We start from the raw sequence: 19800 nt of genomic DNA, 5'->3' as shown, positions 1-19800 counted from the left end.
AGACGCTAGTGCTTTCTTGAGTGAAGTACTGTTGCACAATGGCAGCCCCTTTCAAACCTGGAGAAATTGCTGACCTGGAGAGCATGCAGAGATTATTTACTGCTATAATCCACTCAGTAAAACATCTAAACAATTGGGATCGACTAAAGAGCCTAAATCTGTATTCTCTTGAGCGCAGGCGGGTGAGATACATAATAATTTACACGTGGAAAATAGTAGAGGGGCTGGTCCCAAACCTGCACACAAAAATAACACCACATAAGACCAGGAGGCATGGCAGGATGTGCAGAATACTCCCGTTGAAGAGCAGAGGTGCAACATATACTCTGAGGCAGAACTCAATCAACATCTTAGGCCCGAGACTGTTCAACACGCTTCCACTGTACATAAGGGTGCATAATTGACCAACCCCTATCACGGGGGGTGGGCCGGGGCTCTGCTAGCACTCGGCTGCTAGGGGGCTCAAAAGGCCGAATACTCAGCCCCTCCGACTCCCCGGGATTCACCGGAGTCTCCTTGGTCACACAGGAGAGGACCAATAATGCCCACCTCCGCAAGTCTTTGCTTCCACCACAAAAGGGGTGCCACTGATTCACCCTGGAAGCCTTTCAGTCAAACACGGGGAAACTACTGTTAACAGTTCCGGCCTAGACCCGCAGGGGAGTGAAGGAAGACTCAGGCTTACCTTATAACCATAACCTCCCTGAGTCTTGCCTGCCAGACAAAAAGGTTGCAGGAACTCTTTTCCCTCCTGTCTTCTCTATCTTCTTCTTAACAAGGTCGCCAGCTGGGTTATTATATCTGCACCCCAGCAATGCAGTTCAGTGGGTGTATTATATATTGTTTGTAGCCAGAAGATTGCTACTCCCATAGATCTGCTATTGGACTGTCGGCCCAGGCTACTCCCTCCAGGAAGGTCTGTGTGGCTTTACCTCTCTCTAGCCACTACGTTACTAGTTGCCACCATTCAGGCACTGGTACTGATCGGATGGCTAAGGGTACACTTTTATATAAGTCCGTGCTGTCTTTATCACTCTCTAGGCAATAAGAACTTTTATAGAGAACGTAGTGTTCCCTAGGTGGTACTATGATAACCTTCGTGTATGCTCATAGAGAAATATTAAAATGGAGGCACACTTAAACACAATGAAAAAAGTGTGAATTTACTGATGCAAATTACATGATCACACATACAATCACAAGTAATACACGAATATGAAAATAAGGATAATAAGTCTGGAGATCGTCAGCCTCTTCTTCCACGACCTCCAACACTCCTTCAACTGGGCAGAAAGACAGGAGTCCCACACTCTCTCACAGGAGGGCCTCTTCATCACGTCGGCGCCTCTTCTTCACTGTCCTACCATCCATACACACTGTCCCCTCTGACAGTCCTGGATACAAGCTGCCTTGCAGCCTATTCTACTACTAAAGTATTAATGTCCTATTGCCACATACATAAGTAAATATTGTGGCCTATCTAGCCTACTCACACACGGGTAATGGGAGGGAAAATGATCTACCTTACATTCCTGGCTCACGACGCCTGTCCCTCGATGGTGTGAGGTTCCCACGCTTCCTGAGTCGATTGTTGACGATCCAGGAACGTTCCACAGGTCCTCAGGTGTCGTGGAGCCTTCGCGTCGTCGCTGTTATAATCCCTGAGATTCAGCTACCCCAATCCTGGTTCATCGATGGGCACTGAGCTAATCACTATTTTCCCACACTCGCCCCTTCCACAAGGCGTTGCTCCTTGTCCTAGGAACGGTGTCGTCCTTCCAAAACCCTCAGTGGATGTGACCCGGTCACAGCTAGGCCTGCCCGCCACACCTTTCCAGGCCCTCAACGTCCAGCGTCGTCGCCGAATATTTTCCAAGTTTGGCACTCTTTTGCTCAATAAACTTGGTTCCTTTTTGCTTCCCAGTAGCGCGGGGTCTCCAATACGTAAGATGGGCTGCGATAGCCAGCTCTAATCCACTAAGAAAGGCTTGTAGAACCTCAAATCCTTGAGAGCTGACCGAGGTGCGTCCTCTCGCCTTCACGGTCAGGTCAACTCTGACGTTGGCGCCGCCCAGGGCACTCGGTGACATCATGGCGGGCCCTGATTGGTCGCCCGCGACCTAAGTCAGCCAATCCGCGATCGGCTAGTGTCCCTTCCAAAATGTCATATCTGCAGTAGGGGATACTCTTTCATTTTATATCAGGGCGCCAATTTCCCCTTACTTACAACTTATAATGTAACTTTCTCCCTTAACTGGCAGCCGGTCTGGTCGCCACATATATCAATAGACTCCCTGAACCTCAGAGAATCAGTAGGGAGAGCTGATATGACTCATAAAGCAGGCAAACGAAAGAAATAGGAGAGAGCACCGTAACACCCCTCACAGTGTTCAAGAGAGAACTGGATAAGCACCTCCAAAGAATACCTGGTCAACCAGACTGTGACTTATACGTCAGGCTGCGAGCAGCCGCGTCCAACAGAATGGTTGACGAGGTCCTTGACCAGGCCTCGACCAGGAGGCCTGGTCGAGGACCGGGCCGCGGGAGTTACTAAGCCCCGAAAACACATCAAGGTAACTCAAGTTAAGGTAAGGTAAGGTAACACTGACATACTTTACATGACCATATTATAATTAAACTGACACTTTACATGACCATATTATACTTACACAGACATTTTACATGAGTATACTATACTTACATTGACATTCCATCTGTTAACTACCCGGACACTGGAAAAATTTCTTTCTAACGTCCCTGTGGCTCATTTGGGTACTCAGTCTCCATCTGTGTCCCCTTATTCGCTTACCATCCATGTTAAACAGTTTATCCTTATCTACCCTGTCAATTCCCCTGAGAATTTTGTAGGTTGTGATCATGTCTCCTTTTACTCCTCTGTCTTCCAGTGTCGTGAGGTGCATTTCCTGCAGCCTTTCCTCGTAACTCATGCCTCTTAGTTTTGGGACTAGTCTAGTAGCATACCTCTGAACTTTCTCCAGCTTCGTCTTGTGCTTAACAAGGTACGGGCTCCATGCTGGGGCCGCATACTCCAGGATTGGTCTTACATATGTGGTACACAAGATTCTGAATGATTCCTTACACAGGTTCCTGAAGGCTGTTCGAATGTTAGCCAGCCTAGCATATGCCGCAGACGTAATTCTTTTTATGTGGGCTTCAGGAGACAGGTTTGGTGTGATATCAACTCCTAGATCTTTCTCTCTGTCCGTTTCACGAAGCACTTTATCTCCTATTCTGTATCCTGTGTCTGGCCTCCCGTTTCCACCGCCTAGTTGCATTACTTTGCATTTACTCGGGTTGAACTTTAGCAGCCATTTGTTGGAGAATTCATTCGGTCTGTGTTGGTCATCTTGTAGTCTCCTACTATCATCCTCTGTTTCAATTCTCCTCATAATTTTTGCATCGTCAGCAAACATTGAGAGAAACGATTCTATACCCTCTGGGAGATCATTTACATATATCAGAAACAGTATAGGTCCATGGACTGACTCCTGCGGGACTCCACTTGTGACGTCTCGCCAATCTTAGACTTCGCCCCTCACAGTGACTCGTTGTCTTCTGTTGCTTAGGTACTCCCTCATCCAATGGAGTACCTTCCCTTTCACTCCAGCCTGCATCTCCAGCTTTTTCACCAGCCTCTTGTGTGGCACTGTGTCAAAGGCATTCTGACAATCCAAAAATATGCAGTCTGCCCACCCCTTTCTTTCTTGCCTTATTTTTGTTGCCAGGTCGTAGAATTCTATTAACCCTGTGAGGTAGGACTTGCTATCCCTGAACCCATGTTGATGCTGTGTTACAAAGTTCTTTCGCTCCAGATGTTCCACTAGCTTTCTTCACGCATTCTTCTCCATCAGCATCCATGGTATGCAGGTTAGAGACACTGGCCTGTAGTTCAGTGCATCCTGTCTATCCCCTTTCTTGTATATCGGGACTACATTAGCTGCTTTCCAAATTTATGGCAGTTCCCCCTGTTGCCAGTGATTTGTTATACACTATAGAGAGTGGCAGGCACAATGCTTCTGCTCCTTGCTTTAGTATCCAAGGGGAGATTCCATCTGGGCCTATAGCCTTTGTCACATCCATCCCTAGTAAAAACTTTCTTACTTACCCACTGGTAATCTCAAACTTTTTTAGTGGTTCCTGGTTAACTATTCCCTCTCTTATCTCTGGAATTTCTCCTTACTCTAAGGTGAAGACCTCCTGGAATTTCTTATGTGTACATTCTTATGTGCACAATTTCTTATGTGTACATGTGTGTATATTGTGTGTGTGTGTGTGTGTACTCACTTATTTGCATTCTTTGAGTACAAATAGGTGAGGGGTATACAAATTTGAGTTTTTGGCTCTTTGGTCCCGCCTCTCAACTTTATATCAACTGGTGTACAGATTCCTGAGCCTACTGGGCTCTATCATATCTGCATTTGAAACTGTGTATGGAGTCAGCCTCCACCACATCACTTCCTAGTGCATTCCATTTATTAACTTCCCTGACACTGAAAAAGTTCTTCCTAATGTCTCTGTGGCTCATTTGGGTACTCGGCTTCCACCTGTGTCTCCTTGAGCGTGTACCGCCCATGTTAAATAATGCATCATTGTCAACCCTTTTTCTTCCCCTGAAAATTTTGTATGTTGGTGATCATGTCTCTCCAAACTCTCTTGTCTTCCAACGACGTGAGGTGCAGTTTGTGATCTATCTGGTACAGCAAAGCTTGTGTATCTAACAGCACTGGAAACGTATCTAGGGGTACCGTAGCAGCATGCATGTATTTGATACACTAGAATGCTCCTATAGTAGACACAATTGAAATAAAAATGGATAATCAAAACAAATGTACATTAATGTAATTATATATCTATCTATCTATCTATATATATATATATATATATATATATATATATATATATATATATATAATATATATAATATATATGTGTATATATATATGTGTATATATATATATATACATATATATGCGAACAAGCCTGAATGGTCCCCAGGACATATGCAACTGAAAAACTCACACCCCAGAAGTGACTCGAACCCATACTCCCAGAAGCAACGCAACTGGTATGTACAAGACGCCTTAATCCACTTGACCATCACGACCGGACAAAATGAGGTGATAGCCGAGGCTATTTGAACCACCCCACCGCCGGCACTCGGATAGTTATCTTGGGCATAGCATTTTACCAAATCACCTCATTCTTTGGGGCAACACGTGAGGAACACAAATGCGAACAAGCCTGAATGGTCCCCAGGACATATGCAACTGAAAACTCACACCCCAGAAGTGACTCGAACCCATACTCCCAGAAGCAACGCAACTGGTATGTACAAGACGCCTTAATCCACTTGACCATCACGACCGGACAAAATGAGGTGATAGCCGAGGCTATTTGAACCACCCCACCGCCGGCACTCGGATAGTTATCTTGGGCATAGCATTTTACCAAATCACCTCATTCTTTGGGGCAACACGTGAGGAACACAAATGCGAACAAGCCTGAATGGTCCCCAGGACATATGCAACTGAAAACTCACACCCCAGAAGTGACTCGAACCCATACTCCCAGAAGCAACGCAACTGGTATGTACAAGACGCCTTAATCCACTTGACCATCACGACCGGACAAAATGAGGTGATAGCCGAGGCTATTTGAACCACCCCACCGCCGGCACTCGGATAGTTATCTTGGGCATAGCATTTTACCAAATCACCTCATTCTTTGGGGCAACACGTGAGGAACACAAATGCGAACAAGCCTGAATGGTCCCCAGGACATATGCAACTGAAAACTCACACCCCAGAAGTGACTCGAACCCATACTCCCAGAAGCAACGCAACTGGTATGTACAAGACGCCTTAATCCACTTGACCATCACGACCGGACAAAATGAGGTGATAGCCGAGGCTATTTGAACCACCCCACCGCCGGCACTCGGATAGTTATCTTGGGCATAGCATTTTACCAAATCACCTCATTCTTTGGGGCAACACGTGAGGAACACAAATGCGAACAAGCCTGAATGGTCCCCAGGACATATGCAACTGAAAACTCACACCCCAGAAGTGACTCGAACCCATACTCCCAGAAGCAACGCAACTGGTATGTACAAGACGCCTTAATCCACTTGACCATCACGACCGGACAAAATGAGGTGATAGCCGAGGCTATTTGAACCACCCCACCGCCGGCACTCGGATAGTTATCTTGGGCATAGCATTTTACCAAATCACCTCATTCTTTGGGGCAACACGTGAGGAACACAAATGCGAACAAGCCTGAATGGTCCCCAGGACATATGCAACTGAAAACTCACACCCCAGAAGTGACTCGAACCCATACTCCCAGAAGCAACGCAACTGGTATGTACAAGACGCCTTAATCCACTTGACCATCACGACCGGACAAAATGAGGTGATAGCCGAGGCTATTTGAACCACCCCACCGCCGGCACTCGGATAGTTATCTTGGGCATAGCATTTTACCAAATCACCTCATTCTTTGGGGCAACACGTGAGGAACACAAATGCGAACAAGCCTGAATGGTCCCCAGGACATATGCAACTGAAAACTCACACCCCAGAAGTGACTCGAACCCATACTCCCAGAAGCAACGCAACTGGTATGTACAAGACGCCTTAATCCACTTGACCATCACGACCGGACAAAATGAGGTGATAGCCGAGGCTATTTGAACCACCCCACCGCCGGCACTCGGATAGTTATCTTGGGCATAGCATTTTACCAAATCACCTCATTCTTTGGGGCAACACGTGAGGAACACAAATGCGAACAAGCCTGAATGGTCCCCAGGACATATGCAACTGAAAACTCACACCCCAGAAGTGACTCGAACCCATACTCCCAGAAGCAACGCAACTGGTATGTACAAGACGCCTTAATCCACTTGACCATCACGACCGGACAAAATGAGGTGATAGCCGAGGCTATTTGAACCACCCCACCGCCGGCACTCGGATAGTTATCTTGGGCATAGCATTTTACCAAATCACCTCATTCTTTGGGGCAACACGTGAGGAACACAAATGCGAACAAGCCTGAATGGTCCCCAGGACATATGCAACTGAAAACTCACACCCCAGAAGTGACTCGAACCCATACTCCCAGAAGCAACGCAACTGGTATGTACAAGACGCCTTAATCCACTTGACCATCACGACCGGACAAAATGAGGTGATAGCCGAGGCTATTTGAACCACCCCACCGCCGGCACTCGGATAGTTATCTTGGGCATAGCATTTTACCAAATCACCTCATTCTTTGGGGCAACACGTGAGGAACACAAATGCGAACAAGCCTGAATGGTCCCCAGGACATATGCAACTGAAAACTCACACCCCAGAAGTGACTCGAACCCATACTCCCAGAAGCAACGCAACTGGTATGTACAAGACGCCTTAATCCACTTGACCATCACGACCGGACAAAATGAGGTGATAGCCGAGGCTATTTGAACCACCCCACCGCCGGCACTCGGATAGTTATCTTGGGCATAGCATTTTACCAAATCACCTCATTCTTTGGGGCAACACGTGAGGAACACAAATGCGAACAAGCCTGAATGGTCCCCAGGACATATGCAACTGAAAACTCACACCCCAGAAGTGACTCGAACCCATACTCCCAGAAGCAACGCAACTGGTATGTACAAGACGCCTTAATCCACTTGACCATCACGACCGGACAAAATGAGGTGATAGCCGAGGCTATTTGAACCACCCCACCGCCGGCACTCGGATAGTTATCTTGGGCATAGCATTTTACCAAATCACCTCATTCTTTGGGGCAACACGTGAGGAACACAAATGCGAACAAGCCTGAATGGTCCCCAGGACATATGCAACTGAAAACTCACACCCCAGAAGTGACTCGAACCCATACTCCCAGAAGCAACGCAACTGGTATGTACAAGACGCCTTAATCCACTTGACCATCACGACCGGACAAAATGAGGTGATAGCCGAGGCTATTTGAACCACCCCACCGCCGGCACTCGGATAGTTATCTTGGGCATAGCATTTTACCAAATCACCTCATTCTTTGGGGCAACACGTGAGGAACACAAATGCGAACAAGCCTGAATGGTCCCCAGGACATATGCAACTGAAAACTCACACCCCAGAAGTGACTCGAACCCATACTCCCAGAAGCAACGCAACTGGTATGTACAAGACGCCTTAATCCACTTGACCATCACGACCGGACAAAATGAGGTGATAGCCGAGGCTATTTGAACCACCCCACCGCCGGCACTCGGATAGTTATCTTGGGCATAGCATTTTACCAAATCACCTCATTCTTTGGGGCAACACGTGAGGAACACAAATGCGAACAAGCCTGAATGGTCCCCAGGACATATGCAACTGAAAACTCATATGTTGCATATGTCCTGGGGACCATTCAGGCTTGTTCGCATTTGTGTTCCTCACGTGTTGCCCCAAAGAATGAGGTGATTTGGTAAAATGCTATGCCCAAGATAACTATCCGAGTGCCGGCGGTGGGGTGGTTCAAATAGCCTCGGCTATCACCTCATTTTGTCCGGTCGTGATGGTCAAGTGGATTAAGGCGTCTTGTACATACCAGTTGCGTTGCTTCTGGGAGTATGGGTTCGAGTCACTTCTGGGGTGTGAGTTTTCAGTTGCATATGTCCTGGGGACCATTCAGGCTTGTTCGCATTTGTGTTCCTCACGTGTTGCCCCAAAGAATGAGGTGATTTGGTAAAATGCTATGCCCAAGATAACTATCCGAGTGCCGGCGGTGGGGTGGTTCAAATAGCCTCGGCTATCACCTCATTTTGTCCGGTCGTGATGGTCAAGTGGATTAAGGCGTCTTGTACATACCAGTTGCGTTGCTTCTGGGAGTATGGGTTCGAGTCACTTCTGGGGTGTGAGTTTTCAGTTGCATATGTCCTGGGGACCATTCAGGCTTGTTCGCATTTGTGTTCCTCACGTGTTGCCCCAAAGAATGAGGTGATTTGGTAAAATGCTATGCCCAAGATAACTATCCGAGTGCCGGCGGTGGGGTGGTTCAAATAGCCTCGGCTATCACCTCATTTTGTCCGGTCGTGATGGTCAAGTGGATTAAGGCGTCTTGTACATACCAGTTGCGTTGCTTCTGGGAGTATGGGTTCGAGTCACTTCTGGGGTGTGAGTTTTCAGTTGCATATGTCCTGGGGACCATTCAGGCTTGTTCGCATTTGTGTTCCTCACGTGTTGCCCCAAAGAATGAGGTGATTTGGTAAAATGCTATGCCCAAGATAACTATCCGAGTGCCGGCGGTGGGGTGGTTCAAATAGCCTCGGCTATCACCTCATTTTGTCCGGTCGTGATGGTCAAGTGGATTAAGGCGTCTTGTACATACCAGTTGCGTTGCTTCTGGGAGTATGGGTTCGAGTCACTTCTGGGGTGTGAGTTTTCAGTTGCATATGTCCTGGGGACCATTCAGGCTTGTTCGCATTTGTGTTCCTCACGTGTTGCCCCAAAGAATGAGGTGATTTGGTAAAATGCTATGCCCAAGATAACTATCCGAGTGCCGGCGGTGGGGTGGTTCAAATAGCCTCGGCTATCACCTCATTTTGTCCGGTCGTGATGGTCAAGTGGATTAAGGCGTCTTGTACATACCAGTTGCGTTGCTTCTGGGAGTATGGGTTCGAGTCACTTCTGGGGTGTGAGTTTTCAGTTGCATATGTCCTGGGGACCATTCAGGCTTGTTCGCATTTGTGTTCCTCACGTGTTGCCCCAAAGAATGAGGTGATTTGGTAAAATGCTATGCCCAAGATAACTATCCGAGTGCCGGCGGTGGGGTGGTTCAAATAGCCTCGGCTATCACCTCATTTTGTCCGGTCGTGATGGTCAAGTGGATTAAGGCGTCTTGTACATACCAGTTGCGTTGCTTCTGGGAGTATGGGTTCGAGTCACTTCTGGGGTGTGAGTTTTCAGTTGCATATGTCCTGGGGACCATTCAGGCTTGTTCGCATTTGTGTTCCTCACGTGTTGCCCCAAAGAATGAGGTGATTTGGTAAAATGCTATGCCCAAGATAACTATCCGAGTGCCGGCGGTGGGGTGGTTCAAATAGCCTCGGCTATCACCTCATTTTGTCCGGTCGTGATGGTCAAGTGGATTAAGGCGTCTTGTACATACCAGTTGCGTTGCTTCTGGGAGTATGGGTTCGAGTCACTTCTGGGGTGTGAGTTTTCAGATACATATATATATATATATATATATATATATATATATATATATATATATATATATATATATATATATATATATATGTGTGTGTGTATATCACGAAAATAAACACGTGATTAAGAATGTGACAATGTCAGACCACGGAGGAAAATGAAACAGGAATTTCCTTATGTACTTTCGTATATTAAATACATCTTCAGAAGGAATGATTTTACAGATCGAGTGATGGGTATAAATAGGCAGGAGAGAGTGGTGAAGTGAGGTGAGGTACAATACTTGGACAACGCAGACGGCCCATTAGCCCATCAGATGCACCCAATTGGCCCATCCGATGTAGCCCAATGGCCCATCTGATACAGCAGACATACAAGCATAATACATAGGTAATTATAACATAAAGAGGTAAATATATACAATGAATTAGTGAGACAAATGTTTTTCAATGATCCTACTTAAATCGCCCTTTAGCTGATCTATTAGAAATGGATCTAAGTTATATAGACCACTGCTAATATTCAAATTACTTTCTTTGGTGATCTGTATCAAAGCAGATTCAATTATGTTTCTGTTATAGGTGCTTTTACAATTTGTTATTGAAAACAATTTGTAATTTGAATATTAGCAGTGGTCTATATAACTTAGATCCATTTCTAATAGATCAGCTAAAGGGCGATTTAAGTAGGATCATTGAAAAACATTTGTCTCACTAATTCATTGTATATATTTACCTCTTTATGTTATAGCTGAATCGAACCCAGAGAGTACAGGTGTTCGCGCAGCTGCAATAACTGGTATGCCTTGACCGACTACACCAACTCAGACCCCTTATATCAAGAAAACTGAGTTTGCTGAGTTTCTTTGAGGGGTCTGAGTTGGTGTAGTGGACACAACACTACCATGACTGGTGATATACTGTGGTGGTATACTGTTGGTGTAGTGGACATAAAACTACCATGACTGGTGACTTTGGTGGTATACTGTTGGTGTAATGGACGCGAAACTACCATGACTGGTGACTGTGGTGGTATACTGTTGGTGTAGTGGACACAACACTACCATGACTGGTGACTGTGGTGGTATACTGTTGGTGTAGTGGACATAAAACTACCATAACTGGTGACTTTAGTGGTATACTGTTAGTGTAGTGGACACAACACTACCATGACTGGTGACACCCTGTGTTAAAAATGTTTTGTATTAGTCTTACAGAAAAATGTTGTCAGCTTCATACTGTTGGTTTGAGCCACTTCTTAGAGTTCACCAATCCTCTCGTGTTCTTCAAAGACGTGTTCTTTGTACTTAACAATCTTCTGTTCTTCCTTACAGACATGTAAGGAAGAACTTAGTGCTTAGTGTTCAAGAACTTTCTTTTCTTCCTCACAGACAAGTTCTTAGTGTTCAACAACGTTTTCATCTTCATCACAGACGTGTTCTTAAGTGTTCAAGAACTTTCTTTTCTTCCTCACAGACAAGTTCTTAGTGTTCAACAGCATTTTCATCTTCATCACAGACGTGTTCTTAAGTGTTCAAGAACCTACTTATCTTTCTCACGGACATATGCTTAGTGTTCACCCACCTTTCTCACAGACATGTTCTTAGTATTCACCCCCCCCCCTTTCTCACAGACGTGTTCTTCGTGTTTTAGAACCTACATATCTTTCTCACAGACGTGTTCTTAGTATTCAAGAACCTACTTATCTTTCTCACTGACATGTTCTTAGTGCTCACCCACCTTTCTCACAGACGTGTTCTTAGTATTCAAGAACCTACTTATCTTTCTCACTGACATGTTCTTAGTGCTCACCCACCTTTCTCACAGACGTGTTCTTCGTGTTAATCCACCCTTCTGACATGTTCTTAGTGTTCACTACGCTTCCTATCTTCCTGACAGGCCCTAGGAGCTCTGGGGATCGAAGACTTGTTCTCGAGCCGCAGTGATCTCACCAACTATGTTCGGGGCACCAACCTGAGTGTGAACACCGTCATCCACAAGGCCGTGGTGGAGGTGAACGAGGAAGGCTCCGAGGCTGCTGCTGCCACAGTCCTCTTGATCGAACAGGACCCTTTAGTGTTCAGATGTGACCGCCCCTTCGTCTTCTTCATCAGGGACAACCACACTAACACCATACTCTTCATGGGCGTCTACAGGAAGCCCTAACACCATACTCTTCATGGGCGTCTACAGGAAGCCCTAACACCATACTCTTCATGGGCATCTACAGGAAGCCCTAACACCATACTCTTCATGGGCGTCTACAGGAAGCCCTAACACCATACTCTTCATGGGCGTCTACAAGAAGCCCTAACACCATACTCTTCATGGGCGTCTACAGGAAGCCCTAACACCATACACTTCATGGGCGTCTACAGGAAGCCCCTAATACCATACACTTCATGGGCGTCTACAGGAAGCCCTAACCCCAAACTCTTCACGGGCGTCTACAGGATGCCCTTGCACCATACTCTTTCTGGGGTGTCTACAGGAAGCCCTAACTCGATACTCTTCCTGGTTGTCTACAGGAAGCCCTAACTCCAGAGACCTTAACTTTGATGTCAAGGAATTATGAACAACTCGCAAACTTAAGTTTCAAACGAGTATATGTTGCTTGAAGAAGTGAAGGATGACGTCTCTTCACAGCAACCATCATAGACAACACATATATACACACACACACACACATATATATACCTGCCTCACACATATTACTCACATTCACACTCTCGTAGGTGTATACTTCCTCTTTCTCTCATAATACATATATGCACATGTATACCTCCTCTCTACTACATCACTTACTTGTGTCAACACCTTCAAGTGTCAACACTCACTTATGTGAACTCTAGTTAGTGTAAACACTAGCTGTGACAAACATTAGTTAGTGTAAACACTAGCTGTTAAACACTAGTTAGTGTAAACACTAGCTGTGATAAACTCTAGTTAGTGTAAACACTAACTGTGATAAACGCTAGTTAGTGTAAACACTAGTTGGTGTAAACACTAACTGTGACAAACACTACTTAGTGTAAACACTAGCTGTGATAAACACTAGTTATTGTAAACAGTAGTTATTGTAAACACTAGCTGTGATAAACGCTAGTTTGTGTAAACACAACCTGTGATAAACACTAGTTTGTGTAAACACTAGCTGTGATAAACACTAGGAATTGTAAACAATACCTGTGATAAACACTAGTTAGTGTAAACATTAGCTGTGATTAACACTAGTTAGTGTAAACACTAGCTGTGATAAACACTAGGAAGTGTAAACAATAGCTGTGATAGACACTAGTTAGTGTAAACATTAGCTGTGATAAACACTAGTTAGTGTAAACAATAGCTCGAGTAAACACTCGTATGTGTAACAGTTAACCGCTGAAGAAGTTCATCTTAGTAAACGTTCACTTATTGTTGTCCTCGAGTTTCATGTTTAATAAAGTATTGGCACAAGTTATTGTTCGTATCTATATCATCTATACTATAAGAGATAATGTCTGTCTGTTCAAAGTTGGCGGTAACAAGGTTGAGGCTACCGTTACCCAAATTAAAACTTGCAGAGGGAATGGTCTTGCGTAAGGGATAAACATAGGCTGGTCGGGGTCGCATAAGTCAAAAGAGAACAGCGTGCTAACGCCACCTCCTCCTTCTCTATAGGTTTGGGCACTGGCGGACATCTACATATCTATATTTTCAAAATAAAATCCTTTCGTCCTCCAAAAAATCTTAAAGTAATATTCACCATTATTCACTGATCTTGGGAAAATTACGAGAATTTTGTGCTGTCAATAATTTGGCCGCACTGGCATAAAACACACGATCCTTACACAAGTCAGAGGTTTCTCAAGCAACGGCACTGTGGCACAGTAAGTAGTAACTATTATTGTTTTGTATTTCACACCACTGAACTCCTCTCGCTCTCGAACTCCCACACATTAGACAGTTGTATTGTTTATACGAGACAGGCAGGTGGACAGAGACAGTGACACACACAGCTAGAGTTAGATAAAGAGACAGAGACAGACACAAAGAAAGACAGAGTCAGACAGATAGATAGATAGATAGATAGATAGATAGATAGATAGATAGATAGATCTATGAATAGATGAATATATAGATGAACAGATAGAAAGCTAGACGGATATATATAGATTGAAGGATAAATGGCTGCACAGATGGATGGACAGATAGCAGTCTGAATTTATAGCTAGATATATGGATAGATGGACAAAGTGATGGACAGATTAACAGATAGATGGATAGGTAGATGAATAGATGGATGGACAGAAGGATGAATAGATTGATAGAGCTATTCATAGATGATGAGTAGATAAATAGATCGAAATCCCCGTGGCGCGGTGTTACAACCCTCGCCCCGCGCTTGCCGAGCGATCTACCCTGGGTTTGTATCATGGCCGGGGAGGATTGACTGGGCGCCAGTCCTTAACTGTAGCTTCTGTTCACCCAGCAGTGAATGGGTACCTGGTTGTTAAACGACTTGGTGGGTCGTACTCCAGGGAACATTGGATTAAGGACCTGCCCGAAACGCTATGGTTGCTGGTGGCTGTACAATAGTAAAATAACTCTTCTATATATAAATAAATATGGATGACATGATTGGTAGAAGGATGGATAGATGAATAAATAGATTTTTAAGTGGATGAATAGATAGGTGGACAGACAGTTGGATAGATAGGTGGTAAATAGGCCATTAGGTAGACGGACAGAAAGATCGATAGCTAGATGGATACACAGATGAGTGGATTGATAGATGAATAGATGTATAGATGATGGATGGATTGATAAATGTATAGATGGATGGATTGGTAGATGAATATATATAGTTAAGTATAGGTAGGTGGATAGATAGATATATGGACAAATGGGAGACAGACAGACCCGGACAACGATGGGTACCAACCTTATTTATACTAGAAGATACATTGTCTGTCGTCAAGTATGAGGCCAGACGTTTGGGTTCAGGTTCACCCAAATTGGCAGAGACAATGGTCTGGGGTTTGGAATGAACATAGGCTTGTCGGGGTCGCCATAATTAAGAAGAGAACAGCGATCCTACGTCACATTTAGACCCCAACGACGATTCTTGGCACTGGCTGTCAGCTAACTCTGTAAATAGTTTGAAAATAATCAATTCAAATCAATTATTTTTACTTATTTTAGAAATATGCATCATTATTCATTGATTTTGGAAATATTTATTGAATATTTCTAATGTTCATTTAGAAATAAGTAATTCATTTCAGTAAGTAATTATCAAAAGATGGCAACAAGCTGAGGAGACAATGTAGCATCATCAAATGCTGGATATTCAAAAGGGGCTAAATATTACTTAGGATGCCAATACAAGAACAAAAGTGCATAAGGCAAAATGATATTAAATGTGTCTGATTCACCAAGGATGCTATATAGGGACAGGTGACCGCGAGGGACAGTTGGGAAGCAAGATGAAAGCACCTCCAGGACGACAAGACATTCAACAAGGATATCCATGTCCATGACAGGAAAAATGCAGTTTGGACAATAAGGAGCAGGGCGGCGCTTCTTTAAGTGCCCGTGAGTTAAACGTGTATGACCAATATGTAACCTTGCCAAAGCCGTTCCCCACCCCCGGTTACGGAGGTAGGAGGAAGGCCATGGGGACACACTACCCTTAAGAGCACGCAGTTTGTTACCAGTAATAGAAGACCAACGACCCTGCCAACGGGCAAGGATTGAGAAATGAATAACTGGGTAGAAGTCAGAATAAGGAGCACCTTTACGGGAGATGGGACAATTGTGGATAGCTTCCTTAATGGCAGCATCCACACGCTCATTTAAGGACACACCAATCTGGCTGGGAACCTAGCAAAACTCCAGTCTTAGAATAGGTTAGGTTAGATTAGGTAGGGTTGGTTAGGTTCGGTTATATATCTACGTTAGTTTTAACTCAAATTTAAAAATAATTCATTCATATAAAATAAAATGGATTGCTTTATAATTTCATAAGAAAAAATATTGAAAAATATTTAAATTCAGGAAAACTTGGCTTACTAGGCAAATCGGGCCTAGAAGTAGGCGGAGTTCGACGTTCTGGCTATATATATATATATATATATATATATATATATATATATATATATATATATATATATATATATATATATATATATATATATATATATATATATATGTCGTACCTAGTAGCCAGAACGCACTTCTCAGCCTACTATGCAAGGCCCGATTTGCCTAATAAGCCAAGTTTTCATGAATTAATATATTTTCCCTAATTTTTTTCTTATGAAATGATAAAGCTACCCATTTCATTATGTATGAGGTAAAATTTTTTTTATTGGAGTTAAAATTAACGTTGATATATGACCGAACCTAACCAACCCTACCTAACCTAACCTAACCTATCTTTATAGGTTAGGTTAGGTTAGGTTAGGTAGCCGAAAAAGTTAGGTTAGGTTAGGTTAGGTAGGTTAGGTTGTCGAAAAACAATTAATTCATGAAAACTTGGCTTATTAGGCAAATTGGGCCCTGCATAGTTGGCTGAGAAGTGCGTTCTGGCTATTAGGTACGACATATATATATATATATATATTGGTGTATACTGGCAGCAGGTTTTCTTTCAAACATGTTTCATTAAATATGACCGCATATTCTGTATTTATTATTCTCTGGTTTAGGGCTTCTATCCCTCTAACTATTTTCTTAGTATCAGGGCTTAATTGAAATAGGAGTTCTCCAAAACTCATTTTCGTACTTTTAAGGTGAAGAAAAGAAGTGATTTACTATAGAGTGTATTACACTTATTTGTATAATTTGCACGACGTTTCGAACCTCCATGGTTCATTCTCAAGTGAACAGATCTTACAATACTAGTTGATTTTATACCCGCATTAGGTCAGGTGATAATACAATGAAGGTGAAAACATGGGGGGATACATAAGGGATAAACATAGGAGTCAGTACTCCGATTTACACATGAAAATAGTGAAAATAACAGTCTGCCATTCTTGGATATACTAATAACAAAAACAGGAACCTCTTTAAGCACCAACGTATATACCAAGCCCACCAACATAGGATTATGCCTGAACGGTAGAAGTGAGTGCCCCCAAAGATACAAAGCCCGTGTTCTCAATGCTTATATTCGTCGAGCGCTTACCCACTGCTCTGAATGGAGCAACGTGAGTAGAGAGTTTGAAAGAGTAACTCAGGTATTGGTGAACAACGGATATAACAATGCGGAAATAAACGCTGCTATAAGAAGACATTTGGACCGTTGGTATAATTCAGAAACTAGAACAGAAACCACAACACCCCCAATAAAATTATATTACAAATCAACCATGCACAGTGAACATATAAAAGAGGAAAGAATAATGAAAGAAATAATCCGTAAAGGAGTAAAAAGCACTACTCCTAACCAAAACATAAACCTGATAATATTCTACAAAACCAAGAAGACTTCCGAACTCCTTATCAAAAACAGCCCGAAGCCGACGGAGAACCCTCTACAGCAGTCAAGCGTTGTATACATGTACACTTGCCCCCACGAAGGATGTAACCTTCAATGTAAGTACATAGGTATGACGTCGACCAAGCTGACGAGGCGTTTGACATGCCATCTTCAATCTGGTGCCCCTAGGAATCACATGAGACAAGCCCATGGCATTACTCTAACAAGAGAAATGTTGAACAGGAATACTTGCATAATAGACAAAACCCAAGATTCAAGAAGATTACAAATTCTTGAGGCAATTCACATAAGAATAGAGCGACCTACCATGAACACCCAAATCACGGAACTATTTACTCTACCCACCATGAGAGTAAGGACAAGACAAGAACATATCGATGCCAACACAGAAGACAATGTCCAACATAACAGGCCAATTACCCTGGATTAATCTTTGTGTTTAGATAGGAGATGCCTCGTATGGGCCAATAAGCCTTCTGCAGCCCCTATGTTTATCCCTTTAGCCCCTATGTATCCCCCCATGTTTTCACTTTCATTGTATTATCACCTGACCTAATGCGGGTATAAAATCAACTAGTATTGTAAGATCTGTTCACTTGAGAATGAACCATAGAGGTTCGAAACGTCGTGCAAATTATACAAATAAGTGTAATACACTCTATAGTAAATCACTTCTTTTCTTCACCTTAAAAGTACGAAAATGAGTTTTGGAGAACTCCTATTTCAATTAAGCCCTGATGCTAAGAAAATAGTTAGAGGGATAGAAGCCCTAAACCAGTAAATAATAAATACAGAATATGCGGTCATATTTAATGAAATATATATATATATATATATATATATATATATATATATATATATATATATATATATATATATATATATATATATATGCATACGTACGACATATGCATATATATATGCATACGTACGACATATGCATATATATATGCATACGTACGACATATGCATATATATATGCATACCTAGTAGCCAGAACGCACTTCTCAGCCTACTATGCAAGGCCCGATTTGCCTAATAAGCCAAGTTTTCCTGAATGAATATATTTTCTCTAATTTTTTTCTTATGAAATGATAAAGCTACCCATTTCATTATGTATGGTGTCAATTTTTTTTATTGGAGATAAAATTAACGTAGATATTAGACCGAACCTAACCAACCCTACCTAACCTAACCTAACCTATCTTTATAGGTTAGGTTAGGTTAGGTAGCCGAAAAAGTTAGGTTAGGTTACGTTAGGTAGGTTAGGTAGTCGAAAAACAATTAATTCATGATAACTTGGCTTATTAGGCAAATCGGGCATTGCATGGTAGGCTGAGAAGTGCGTTCTGGCTACTAGGAACGACATATATATAAAAAAAATATATATATATATATATATATATATATATATATATATATATATATATTTATTTATGATCGATGTTCCCTTCGGGAATCTTAATTTTAAGATGAATAGGAAAACCAGGGATATACTGAACATCTTGTATCAGAATCTTTACTTTAAAAAACATAACGTTTCGAATACTTCTCGTATTCATCATCAGATCTAAAAGAAAAAACAGAAATCACAGTCAAATAGCTGGTAAACAAAGAACTCATACTGAATATAATTGCCTATCAAAGAAAGGAAAAAGCTTAAAAAACAAAAACACTTAAGCGCACATAAAGTGATCAATACAAATAAAACTTATTAACTGTCACATATATTAAAACTAATTTAAAATCCATTAAACTACAAGACGAAATTTATAACTACTAAAACAAACCATTCTATTAAACTTACGTGAAGTGATCAGAAGTGAAACTTGATACCTAACACATAGATACTAAACACTATAACAAATATTTATATAATGTCTACAAATCTACAAAAAATGTATGTAAAATACAAACAGAATAAACGACAATTATAAAGTACTAACCAAAATCTTATAAAAACTCAAATATTAAATAAAATTAAATACCAAAAAATGTATTATATATCCTACATAGAAAATTATATTAATGTGCAATGTTAAGACTTGAAATAAGTAAGAAAGGGCAAAGACATGGTAAACTA

At 42.6% G+C, this 19800-nt stretch overlaps 1 protein-coding gene across 1 annotated transcript in view; it reads left to right on the top strand.

The window, feature by feature from the left end:
• The window catches only part of LOC138364309 (leukocyte elastase inhibitor-like), a 38050-nt gene extending 24362 nt beyond the window's left edge, over nt 1–13688 (top strand). Inside the window, exon 6 of the mRNA XM_069323910.1 lies at nt 12128–13688. Coding sequence (XP_069180011.1) covers nt 12128–12394 — 267 coding nt within the window. The 3' untranslated portion in view covers nt 12395–13688. The remainder of the gene's footprint in view (nt 1–12127) is intronic.
• Nucleotides 13689–19800: the final 6112 nt, after the last annotated feature.

This window comes from Procambarus clarkii, chromosome 13 (assembly GCF_040958095.1).
Source record: "Procambarus clarkii isolate CNS0578487 chromosome 13, FALCON_Pclarkii_2.0, whole genome shotgun sequence".
NCBI classification, from domain to species: Eukaryota; Metazoa; Arthropoda; class Malacostraca; order Decapoda; family Cambaridae; genus Procambarus; species Procambarus clarkii.
The sequence above is the reverse complement of the archived record's forward strand: the minus strand, read 5'-3'. Positions and strand labels throughout refer to the sequence as shown.